We start from the raw sequence: 13,170 nt of genomic DNA on the forward strand, positions 1-13,170 counted from the left end.
ATGCAGGAAACCATCGGGCACCCAGAGACTGGTGGAATTCAGAAATCTGAATGCTAAGGAAGGGTCCAGGAAAGAATAAGTTCCGCTTCATGAGTCACACAGCTTCCGTCAGTTATTAATATTTATTAATATCCTTGTTACCGGAAACAGAGAAGGAGGGAGAGTATCTTCTCTGGACGTTATTCAAAACCCTCCTGGAGTACCTTTATTACGCATCCTACGCTAGGGAACCTGCTATAGCAGGGGGTTTGGTCTAGGGGATCTCCTGAGGTACAAACGACTTCCAGCCCTGACGATCCAGAATCTCCCCTGCCTTCGGGGAGGTGACTCTGGCCTTAACTTGCTGTAGTCTTTACACCCGTGGCCAGGAGCCTTGTGCTGCAGGCAGCAAGGTATGCAGATGAAGCACAGTTGCTCTGACAGCCGCCATCATGCTCCCATCCTACAGAGCCATCTCCTTACTTGCCAGAGCACTCTATGCCTACGGGGCTGCCTTGGTTCAGCGCTCACAGGCTCCCAGCCCGGCCTTTCTCTGTTAGCCTTCAAGAAATATTCCTGCCTCGTGCACATGTGATTCTGTAACAGGAGTAGACGCTGCTCAGTGGGCAGCGGCAGTTGCTCCTGCATATTTTCTCCACGGCAAAACCTCACCCAAAGCAGCCAGAGCCCGTGCAGCTGAAGAGGCCGCTGCACACATGGGCGTCCTAATATTCATTGTCAGAGCCCCTTCTAGCAGCCCGGCTCGAGCCAGCCAGCCTTTGGCTCAGAGCACCTTCAGACCAGCGGAGGCTGAGGGAGCAGTCAGCAAAGGGCTGCGCGATGTCAGGTGCTGAGATCTTGACACAACTGTCACCAACCTTCAGCTTTGCTCTCCCTGTGGCATATCAGCACTAAAATGAGTTTTGTGCATATGTTGAAAATTCTTACGTTTCCTGAGGAGTCAAAGGACGCCAAATGAATTTCAAGGGACTGTGTATCTGGAACGTAACCAGGCGTGCCACGTGAGGAGCACAGCATCCATGCAACTTGTCTCACCCCATTTTCTTTTTGAGAAAGGCCTGGGGGGCTCCTGCCTGCTTTGTAAAGGCTATCCCCATAGCCATGGCTGTGGGCGCCCAGGGCAGCTGAGAGCGAAGGGCCGAAGGGTGGGGTCGGGCTGCCATTTGTGACATCAGTAGGAATGCATAGCATCACAATGCAGGGGATGGCTTTAAGGCCGTGTCAGGCAGCGCTGCTGCAGTTTGACCTGGGCCATTGGTGAGTACAGCAGCAGGGGAAGGTCGGGCTGGATGAGGGACGTGGTGCAAACGCCAGCCCCTGTGGGAGTGCCACGGGCAGAGCTTGGAACCGTCCCTGCCAGCGCTGGCCTCGCACCCTGCTGCCACCCAGCTCCCTCGTACCCACTGCTCCTCCCTGAGCACAGGGCCTCACACATGCGGCTCGTGGCCCTGCTCCCTCCCAGCCCCACTGAGCCCCTCTCTCCCATCTCTTGCAGATCATGGCTTTGGTGCTTGTTCTCGCCTTGTTGGTGAGGGTGCTAAGTGTCAGTGTCACTGACGATGCGGTCATGCTCGAGGGCGTGCAGCAGCAGGAGGTCAATCTGCGAGAGCAGATGACACAACTGCAGCACGAGACAGAGCAAAGGAATGTGGAGCAGAGATGGGTGGACATGCCAGCTCTGCTCTTTACTCTGCTGAAGTATTGGAGAATCTGGTTCTGTATGGGACTGTTTTTCTTGCTCTTTTGGAACATGTGGCAGTCCCGAAAAAGGAGCCAGCACGATGATAGCAGTGAGGAGGACAGCTCCAGCAGCGAGAAGGAGGCAGCGGGGGCAGAGCAAGAGGAAAAGGAACAGGAAAAACAGGAAAAACAGAAGGGACAAGTGAGACAGGTGCAACGGGTGAAAGAGGTGAAACAGAAGAAACAAGTGGAATTGGAGGAACAGGTGGAACAGGACGATGAAAACTTCTACAGTTCAGCCTGGACCAGACATATTGTGGAGCGTGCTCTTCGAAAGGCGCAAGGAAGGCCCTCCAGGTGCCAGCTGGTGGAGGAGCTGATGAGCGACCTCCTGCTGGTCTTCAGATTTGTCTGGTCAAACAGTTTCTATCCAGTGCTGCGGTCTGCCATCGGGGTGGGCAGTGCATTTGAAGGCTGGAGTCCCCGGAAGGAGGACACTGTGTACCGCCTGCTCGTGCCCGTGGAGGCCCCCCGCGCGCACATCTTCCACCTGGAGATGGATGATGACGAGGACGATCTGGCAAGGAAATCCCGCATCCGCGTGGAACCGGTGTGCATGTGCATGAGGGAGCAGGAGCTGGGGGACGTGCTGTGCTTCCTCCACCACCCTGTGGAAGACCTGATCCAAAATCAGGACCCCAGCCTCCTACTGACGCTCTGCACTGGCTTCTACCTGGATGTGGAGAAAACTGTCACCTGGTTCAAGGTACAGCTGGCAACGATCTGGAAGGCCACCCTTCAGGCACACGCCTACAACTTAAAGGTGCTGCCCTCCAACCGCTCCTGTAAGCTCCAGCTGACAAACACCTCCAGCGGGGAAAAAATCCTCGTGGAGCTGCTGTTCGGGGTGCAACAAGGCAACTCGGACATCTTCCTGACCAGCCAGAACACAGAGGTCGGCTTTACGCCCAGCACAACATGGCTGCAGAGCTGTGCTGTGGCGGAAAAGAAGTACTTCCAGTACTTGACCAGGAATGCTGGGCAGAACAGCTCCCTCCTGAGCTGCATGAGGCTCTTAGCCTACACCATGGTGGGCATGGGCTTTTCCACCTCCGTCCTCAAGACTCTTGTCTTCCACCTCGTGAACATCATCCCTTTGGGGAACTGGCACAGGAGGCATTTCCTGAGTCGGCTGGAGAGTATCATGCGGTACCTGTACTTCTGCCTGAAGGACAAACGCCTGGTCCACTTCTTCCTTGGCAATCAGATGATGCCCGACGAGGTTATCCTGCCGCACGCCTTCCGAACAGCCAGCCCACTCAACCTCTTCCAGCACCTGGAGGACCCGGATGCCCAGTCCGTGGCACTGCGTGACTTCAAGGTGCTGAAAGATCGCCTCCTCAGACTGCTGCTGTTTGGACGCTGAGAGAGTCCTCTGTCTGAACTCCTCTTTTTTTGGCTCTAAGCTCACATTCTGTGAGCAATAAGACTCTGGCCTATCGAGGAGGCCAGAGGTGGGTGTTGCGGTGTGGCAGTTAGCATCAGTTTGTGGACAGTTTACATTTGAAAGGATTTCTCTGAAGAGAGTTGACTGGTGGAAGATCTGGCCTGTGGCCAAATGACTCCAGCTTGGTACAGGAGACTTGGGGATAGTACCACTGTATCTTGTGAAGGCAAGATGCAAGTGGGCACTTCCCTGCTCCCTCTTATCTGCTGGCAAGGCCCGGAAGATGGGAACAAAAGGAGTTCCTGCTATGGCCCACAAGAAAAAACAAGAAGCTGTCATTCCAAAGAGTGGCTGAGTCAACCACTTTGGACTTACACATTTATAAGTTTGTATTGTCATTGGAAAAATCGTCGCTGTGGTCGTCATCACCCGAACAACAACCTCCGACGGCCCATCTCTACTGAGGATCAACATCTGAACTACGAGTTACGCTGGAAACCCAGTGGTGACTAATTATCTCTTGCTTTCTACAAAGACTCCTTCCTTTTATTTCCAATCTCTTTTCTATCGCCCGACTTCCCTTCCCCATCTCCCTAGGCAACTAGGACTCATAATAAACTGGTCGGGCTAACCTTTGACCTGTTGTGTCTTAATCTCGCCGTCGGGTGTACATATATTAAAAGAACCTCCTAAATCTCCCTCCTATAAATTGGAGCAAGACAGCCTTCGTGCGCAGAGCTCTGCTTGCTGGGAGCACCGCACACGGCAGCCGTTCCCTGCTACCACACCGTGAGGAGCCGGACCCCGTGCAGCTGAAGAGGTCTCTGCACAGAGCTTCTAACAGAGACTCCTGTTACCAGCCGGGCAGGGAGTGACCGGCCTCTCGGAGAGCCGCGTCCCTTTTATTCTGGGAGCTTTGGCCTCTGCACGAATGCCAAGAAATGCCTTGCTCAACTCAGTGTTGTGTTTGAGTGTGACCTGTGCAAGGAGGGACTTCAGTGCCAGCTGCACAGTGCCGTGACGAGACGGCTTCAGAGTACTGCCATGACGGGAGAGTCCATCGTCCCCTGGGGCAGTGAGATCTGTGCTTGGTCACCCTCAATTTCAGAAGATGCTCTGTGATGTTCAAAGAGCCTCGTGTGTCCTTTTAGGAAGGCCGAATGCCATCCTATTTTGTCAGAACCTCTATCAGCTGGGCTAGGCATATAAGTTCAGAGGAAAATCAGAGAATTAATCAGAAAAAAAAAAGCTTTCATGCTTGGCTCCCTCCTTCCCACTCTTGGGAATCGAATTCCTTGATGCCTTCCCTGCCCTGGCAGTTACGATGACTGTTACAATTGCCGCCCGCCTTCCCGGCCCTGCCCACTCTGCCTCAGCACCGCCTCTCCTCAGGGGCTCCGCACTGCCCGCTCAGGGCACCTGGGGCCTCCTCTCCCTCCTGCGTTTTCACTTGGCAGTTTTGGCCACAGTGTGGCCCGTCAGGGAAAGGGCCAGCAGCCAGCGCAGGGAGGTGGGGTAGCCAGAAAGCTTAGGAGCCTAGAATCACTCAGGCCGGAAAAAGAATTGAGATCCCCAAGCCCAACTGCACCCCACCATGCCCACTGCCCGCGCCCCTCAGTGCCACATCTCCAAGGCTCTGGAACACCTCCAGGGAGGTGACCCCACCATTCCTGGGCAGCTGTACCTGTGCAAATTGCTCTTTCTGAGAAGAGGTCCTTCCTAACATCGAACCTGAACTTCCCCTGGCCCAACCCAGGGACATTCCCTCCCATCCTATCGCAGTTACCCAGCAGCAGACGCCGATCCCTCCCTCGCCCCCAGCTCCTGTCAGGGAGCTGCAGAGAGCAGTGAGGGCTCCCCTGAGCCTCCTCTTCTCCACACTGACCCACCCCAGCTCCCTCAGCCGCTCCCATCAGACGTGTGCTCCAGAGCCCTCCCAGAATCACAGAATCACAGAATTGTAGGGGCTGGAAGGGACCTCCAGAGATTATCGAGACCAACCCCCCTGCCAAAGCAGGTTCCCTACACCAGGTCGCACAGGTAGCCGTCCAGGCGAGACTTGAATATCTCCAGAGATGGAGACTCCACAACCTCCCTGGGCAGCCTGTTCCAGTGCTCCGTCACCCTCACCGTGAAGAAGTTCTTACACACATTCGTGCGAAACTTCCTGTGCTGCAGCTTATGTCCGTTTCCCCTCGTCCTGTCTCCACGTACCACTGAAAAGAGACTGGCCTCACCGCTATGGCCGCCATACCTCAGATATTTATAAACCTGGATCAGGTCCCCTCTCACTCTTCTTTTCTCAAGGCTAAACAGACTCAGTTCACTTAGCCTTTCTTCACAGGGGAGATGCTCCAGGCCCTTCACCATCTTTGTGGCCCTCCGCTGGACTCTTTCCAAGAGATCCCTGTCTTTTTTGAACTGGGGAGCCCAGAACTGGACACAGTACTCCAGATGAGGCCTTACCAGGGCAGAGTAGAGGGGGAGGATCACCTCCCTCGGCCTGCTGGACACGCTCTTCTTAATGCACCCCAGAATGCCATTGGCCTTTTTGGCCACGAGGGCACACTGCTGGTTCATGGCCAACCTGTCGTCCACCAGGATGCCCAGGTCCCTCTCTGCAGAGCTCCTCTCCAGCAGCTCATCCCCCAGCCTGTATTGGTGCATGCAATTATTCCTCCCTAGGTGTAAGACCCTACACTTGCTTTTGTTGAACCTCATCCGGTTTCTTACTGCCCAGCTCTCCAGCCTGTCCAGGTCTCGCTGAATGGCAGCACAGCCTTCAGGCGTGTCAGCCAATCCTCCCAACTTCAGATCATCAGCAAACTGGGTGAGGGTGGCCACTATCCCCTCATCAAGGTCATTGATGAAGATGTTGAACAAGACCGGACCTAGCACAGACCCCTGGGGGACACCACTGGTTACAGGTCTCCAGCCAGACTCTGCACCACCAACGACGACCCTCTGCGCTCTGCCAGTCAGCCAGTTCTCAACCCACCTCACTGTCCACTCATCTATCCCACACTTCCTCAGCTTTGTTATAAGGATGTCGTGGGAGACAGTATCAAATGCCTTTCTAAAATCAAGGTAGATTACATCTACCGCTCTTCCCCCATCCACCCAGCATGTGACAGCATCATAGAAGGCCACCAAGTTGGTCGAGCACGATCTCCCCTTGGTGAACCCATGCTGACTACTCCTGATAACCTCCTTTTCTCCCAGTTGTCTGGAGATGGTATCCAGTACAAGCTGTTCCATCACCTTTCCAGGGACAGAGGTGAGGCTGACAGGCCTATAATTACCTGGATCTTCCAGCTCCGTTCTCCTCTCTGCACACGTTCCAGGGCCTCAGTGTCCATCTGGCACTGAAGGGCCCAGCACTGAACACAGCGCTCGAGGTGCAGCCTCACAGTGCTGAGTGCAGAGGGATGATCCCCTCCTTCTCCTGCTGACCGCACTGCTGCTGACACAAGCCAGGAATGCCGTTGACCTTCCTGGCCACCTGAGCACACTGTTGGCTCGTGTTCGTGTTCAGCGGCTGCTGCCAACACCCCCAGGGCTTTTTCCTCAACTCAGCTCCCAGCCACTCGGCCCCAAGCTTGCGGCACCGCATGAGATTGGTGCGACCAAAGCGCACGACCCCACCCTTTATTCTGCTGGATTACTGGAAGATCTGCTTCTGTACTTCTGCTTCTTGCTCTTTTGGAACACGTGGCAGTCCCTAAAAAGGAACCAGCACGATGATAGCAGCAGTGAGGAGGACAGCTCTAGCAGCGAAGAGGAGGAGGTGGGGGGCAAGCATGAGGAAGAGGAACAGGAGGAACAGGTGGAAAAGGAGGAACAGGAGAATGAATACTTCTATGATTCACTACTGATCAGATATATTGCATGGTGTGCACCTGTAAAGGCGCAAGGAAGAGTCTCCAGGTGCCAGCTGGTGGAGGAGCTGATGAGCGACCTCCTGCTGGTCTTCAGATTTGTCTGGTCAAACAGTTTCTATCCAGTGCTGCGGTCTGCCATCGGAGTGGGCAGTGCATTTGAAGGCTGGAGTCCCCGGAAGGAGGACACTGTGTACCGCCTGCTCGTGCCCGTGGAGGCCCCCCGCGCGCACATCTTCCACTTGGAGATGGATGATGACGAGGATGATCTGGCAAGGAAATCCCGCATCCGCGTGGAACCGGTGTGCATGTGCATGAGGGAGCAGGAGCTGGGGGACGTGCTGCGCTTCCTCCACCACCCTGTGGAAGACCTGATCCAAAATCAGGACCCCAGCCTCCTACTGATGCTCTGCACTGGCTTCTACCTGGATGTGGAGAAAACTGTCACCTGGTTCAAGGTACAGCTGGCAACGATCTGGAAGGCCACCCTTCAGGCACACGCCTACAACCTAAAGGTGCTGCCCTCCAACCGCTCCTGTAAGCTCCAGCTGACAAACACCTCCAGTGGGGAAAAAATCCTCGTGGAGCTGCTGTTCGGCATGCAACAAGGCAACTCGGACATCTTCCTGACCAGCCAGAACACAGAGGTCGGCTTTACGCCCAGCACAACATGGCTGCAGAGCTGTGCTGTGGCGGAAAAGAAGTACTTCCAGTACTTGACCAGGAATGCTGGGCAGAACAGCTCCCTCCTGAGCTGCATGAGGCTCTTAGCCTACACCATGGTGGGCATGGGCTTTTCCACCTCCGTCCTCAAGACTCTTGTCTTCCACCTCGTGAACATCATCCCTTTGGGGATGTTTCGTACTGCCACACTTCCTAACAGCTTACTGTCATGTGAAAACTCACTGTGATTGCTCTCAAATTGCTATGTAGTTTGGGATGGGCTCAGGAATAACTAGTGACATGGATATGCCAGCACTGCTCTGCTCTTAGCAGGCAACCAATGTGCTAGCAGTGGGCAGGCTGTTGTATAGCTTCTCCAGTGAGGAAGAAGCTGTTCAGCAGATATGAAAGTAGTGAGAGCCCAAAGGAAAATATATCCATTAAACAATATTTTGTTTTAAGTTTATGGGTTTTTTTGCTGGTGACAAGTTGCATTTTGTGCTGGCTGTACCTGGGATATAGCTGCGCTGATGCATTTATCCATGTTTCTAAATTACCATCATCTGTTCAATCAATTTGCAACAGCTGCACTAATACATGCTGACCAAACCATCAGCAGACATGAATGTTATACTGATGTGTGAATGAGATGTCAGCAGCTCACCAGTATTAAAGTAGCTATTGTAGCAGACATTGTTGAAACATCATTATTTTCTGAAGGATAACACTCATCAAGGTACACACATAGTTTCAGTCACAGCTTATTTCATAATGAATCCAAGAGTGGGCCAGGGAGAGGGGCAAGCATCACTTGTGTCACCAGTCCCAGTGCTGCAGAACGAATGCAAAGCCTTTCCCCTGCAGCAGCCCTGACTTGGAGCCCCTGCATCCAATGTGCTGCTTGTTGCACACAGCATCCCATCTCCTCCAGGCACTACATCTAAAATATTAGCTACCAACTCCTCGCTAGCACATGGCCAAAAATAGCATGAAAGGCAGCAGGGAACTGATTCATACAGAACAAACAAGCAAAAAAGAAAGCCCCTTAGATAGCCTGCTGCTGATTTGTGCCTCCTCTCTGCATCTCTGAGATCTCAGCAAAAGCCAAAGTGCTCTCCTGAGCAGAAGGGAACTGATGAAGTCACTAGTATGGCTCCTGGGCTGTCACCTTGACCAGGAACGTTTCTTTTCACTTCACTCAGTCATTTATCCCTTAGAAAAATAAAATAATCTCCAAAATAATTGTTTTCCTTCAGCTGCCATTGCACACGTTCCAACGGAACATAAGAAATGGAGAACATGCATTGCAAATCTGAACGCTAATGAGTGCAAACACAACCCACTGATTTCCAGCAACGCCAATAAACTGAACAACGCCATTCTCTGCCTAATTATAGCAGCTGACTGCGTACGCAGATGGAGCCTGCGAGTGCTGGGTGAGTGTTGATGCTGCTTGTCACGCAGAAACAAACAGGAGTAACCGTGCAGGCAAAGCACCAGGAAGTGACAGCTTTGGTAGACATGCAGACACAGCACTGAAGGATCCATTTCCCTGCGTTGTCTGTTTATGTTCCCCTTATCTTCAGATCTATTTCTGCTAATTCGCTCGGTGTCAGGATGTTTGCAAAGGCAGCATCTTTGCTGTCTCAGATCCATATTGGTAGCACATATGCACTTTAACTTAACATGACAAGGAGTTCGGCGTAAGCAATGATCGGGGCGTCTCGCACTCTGTAACAGCAGCTATAAATGTTGAAGGAAAGATAAAATCAGAGATTTACAAACGCTACCCCTTCTGGCAAACCCAGCTCCAGACCTTTCTATCTTTAAAATGCATGAAGAGGATAAATCCTAAACAAAGCAATATATATAACTGTGTAAAATACTGGAAGACACAAAGTTTATGAAAAATGCTGCCCATTACTGTGCTCTGTTTTATTGCAGGATATATATTTTATGAAGGATTTTCAATAAGAAAGCAGAGATGCTTTGTTCCCTATTTGCATGTCTGGAAGTGAAAATCCATTAGTGAGGCACTGCACAGGCTGCCCGGAGGGGCGGTGGTGCCTCATCCCTGCAGACACCTACGGCCAGGGGATGGGCTTTGAGCACTGATGGAGCTGTGAACATCCCTGTGGGGGGTGCACTGTGGGGCAGTTGGACCAGAGGGCCTTTAAGGGTCCCTTCCAACTCAAACCATTCTGTGGTTCTATGGCTCTATGGTGTCCTCAACCCATTCTGGACTTCCCACCACCTTTTCCATCCCACTGCTGCCGGACGCACAAGCAGTTTGGGACACATGGCACAGGGAATGCATTTCATCATTTCAAAAAGTATCTCTCAGACTTTTTTGCCAAAGCTGCTCTTAGAAGCATAAACTCATTTTCCAACAGCCTTGGTTCCTTCAGAAACTCCTCCAGCTCAGGTGCCAGAGCCTGACATCCACACTGCTCCTCCCCAGCTTTCAGAATAGCTCTCACAGGACGAATGTCCTCTCTCCCGAGGGCTCACCCTGCTGCACAGCCTCATCCTGTGTGCTGCTCTGCTCTGCTACACCACATGTAGGCTCCATCTGCAGCCATCTCCTGCCTTCTGGATCTCATGTGCAACCTGCTCTGTACCAAAGCCATGCTGCTCACACTGCTCTCATCCATGGCAATCTGTCTCTCATGAAACTACAGTCTGAAACTGGAGCTAAAAATGAAAGGCTTGGCTTATTTCTTTCTCCAGCAATGCAACTACAGATGCCCTCATTCCTGCTTGCAATCATCATCACCCCTCACACCACTTTCCTGTTGGCAATATTTTTCATCTGGGACAATCTGTAAAACCTTAAGCCTTTCCAAGTACAGCACTACACTGTGGATTTTATCTGTGCAACATCTAAGATACTGCCAGGACAAAACTAGAGGATAGCTGGTAAAGAGCACAGACGTGGCCCTCCTGAAGAGCAACTTCTAGGATAGGTATTGCTTGGAGTCAGATACAGAGCCTGAGAGTCTCAGCGCCACAGACTGTCCCTGCAGCCCCAGCTGTCAGACCCAGATGGATATTGAGATGGGAATTTGTCAGCAGTGGGTCAAGGGGGTCAGGCAAAGGCTGTACCCCAGAGGGCACACAAAGCAAAGCAAAGCCTCCGTTTGTGGTTCAGGCTGCAATTTTTCTGTCACCGTTGTGAGCTCTGCAAAAATCCACTGGAAATTGCTGGCATGGAAAAGGAAACGGTGTCACTTGCCAGTAAGTGCTAAAGACCCAATAAAGGAAGAAGGGACGTGGTGACATGGACAGCGGGATGCTGGTGGGAAACTGCAAGCAGCAACATGTCACTGCACGCACAGAAAGCAAATAGGGTGGGTAGGGAAGTGCTGACAGCACCCAATAAAAACCACAGCTTGGGATCAGAGAGCAACACTAATTTATGGGAGGAGCATTTCTGGAAAGGATTCTGTGTGGCTTTGTGCAGAGCAATTCATGAGCATGAGGCTGCTGCTGGACTGGCACCATCCCGTAGCCATGGCATCACCCCACAGCCACTCTGTGTTGGTGCTGGTGCCACAAACATCCTCCAAGCATCCCCAGGCATCCCCTGCTGCTGGGTCCCATGGCTGCCCCTTGGCCAAGCCCACTGGCTCCTGCTCCAGTTCTGTCGCTGGGCCAGGCTTCTCCAGTAGCTTTACAGACTGCTGTAAGCTCTCCCTCTTGGTATGCAGAGTTAAACATTCATATTTCCCTTATCTCTTTCTTACCTCCCCAGTTCCTGGTAAATACAAGCACCTGTGGCTGCTCTGATCACCCCAGAGCCAATGCCCTGCCCTCACACCGCACAAGCAAACATGCTTCTCAGAGCAGTCAGGGCTGCATTATCCAACTGCATTATCCCTACTGCACAAAGCATCCTGTGGTCAGGGATTCTTTGTTTTGCTCATATCAGCTCCAGTGCACAGCACAGCATGAAAGCAGGTCAGGCTCCTGGCTGGCTCCTTCTGCAGCCTTCAGGACACAGCCCCCAGGAACACAGCTAAACTCAAGCAGCATGTGCCAGCAGAGGTTTCCCACTGGTGCCTGGCACAGCCACATTCCCCATCCTTGCCTTTCCTGGGTGACTCACTCTGTTTTCTACTATCTTCCCAAGGCTCAAAAATAAATAAATCTGCATCACCATGAAAACCTCAGACAGAATCACAGAATTGTTAAGGTTGGAAAAGACCTCCGAGATCCCCAAGCCCAACCCCACCCCACCCCTCCATGCCCACTGCCCACGTCCTTCAGTGCCACATCACCACCACCTTGAACACCTCCGAGGTCAGTGGCTGCCCCACTACCTGGGCAGCCTGTGCCACTGCATCACTGCTCTTTGGAGGGGAATTTTTTCCTAACCCATTCCTGCACTCTTCAAATGAGATGCTTTGGCCTTAAGCTGTAATTAATTAACTTCATCTTTCTCCTCTTTCTTGTTGACAGGAAAGGCATGGCTGAGATGCACACCTGGGACACCTTTGGTCACATTGGGCAATGCTGGCCACACTGATTCCCTGCCAGAAATAAATACTCCAAGCTGTCAGGCAGACAGCTGTTGGCTCAGCTCCTTCTGGTGCACGTCCCACACCAGTGGGAAGCACAGCACCAACCTTCTGTGTGCTCTGGAGATTGCTTTTCCTGTTGGATGCTTTCAGGAGGCACTCTGGGCTCAGGAGCACTTATCCTCTCCATGGTCTCCATGGTCTTTAATTAAAGTCAAATACCTGCTGTGCCCAGCTGACGAACGAGAAATAATTTTCTTAAATGGTAATGGTGCTTCAGGAGGAATTTCAAGACCACACAGATGAGAATATACAGTGACATATGGTCTTCAGCTGTCTCCTGAAGCTCCCAGCCACCCATGGCTGTTCCTAAGCAGGAGAACAGACATTGCTGGAAAATGCAGACTGGATGGGAACAGAAATTAAGTTTCTGACTGTTAGAGTGAGACATGGAACCGGAATACAAGACTATTGCAGCCAGTGGCACAGGAAGAAATTCTCTCCCGTCCTTGAGAAAGATATAAATGTTACTGCAACCATCATTAGGCTTTACATGAAAGATTATAACTTATATAGTGAGTTTATAGTCTGTAACATTCATTTAGACTTACTGGAAAGCTAATAACTTACAGTCAGCTTGTAATCAAATCTTCCTTAGAGAAACAGTGCTGCAGACAGTGAGTATTTAGAGGTAGTTTGTACAGATGTCTTCACAAAGAAATAAATTCATTTAGCAGTATGCCAACCCACTCACTCTGCTGACACATAACAGCTAATGGAGCTCAGCTAGTCCAGCCCTGACCTCAGCCTCATGTTTGATCACTGAACCTCAGAGCCTTTCCAACCAGCTGGAAGGATCCTGCCTGTGACACGGCTCTCTGCTGAGAAAAGGGAAAACTGATGTTTGCCTAAGGGGATGGAAGCTGCTCCTTGCCTCTCTGCTGCTGGAATATGTGCCTCTGACCTTCCTCACTGCTGCCCT

The 13,170-nt window shown here is 52.0% G+C and overlaps 2 protein-coding genes across 4 annotated transcripts in view; one reads left to right on the forward strand and one right to left on the reverse strand.

The window, feature by feature from the left end:
- Positions 1–13,170, reverse strand: part of MDGA2 (MAM domain containing glycosylphosphatidylinositol anchor 2) — a 315,342-nt gene that overhangs the window by 47,748 nt on the left and 254,424 nt on the right. The gene's annotated exons all lie outside the window — the stretch shown is intronic.
- Positions 1,499–3,106, forward strand: LOC146544373 (inositol 1,4,5-trisphosphate receptor-interacting protein-like 1). The gene has a single exon (XM_085225900.1). The coding sequence runs from the start codon at positions 1,499–1,501 to the stop codon at positions 3,104–3,106; it is 1,608 nt and encodes a 535-aa protein (XP_085082026.1).

Source organism: Meleagris gallopavo, chromosome 5 (assembly GCF_905368555.1).
Source record: "Meleagris gallopavo chromosome 5, MGAL_WU_HG_1.1, whole genome shotgun sequence".
In the NCBI taxonomy this organism is placed as follows: Eukaryota; Metazoa; Chordata; class Aves; order Galliformes; family Phasianidae; genus Meleagris; species Meleagris gallopavo.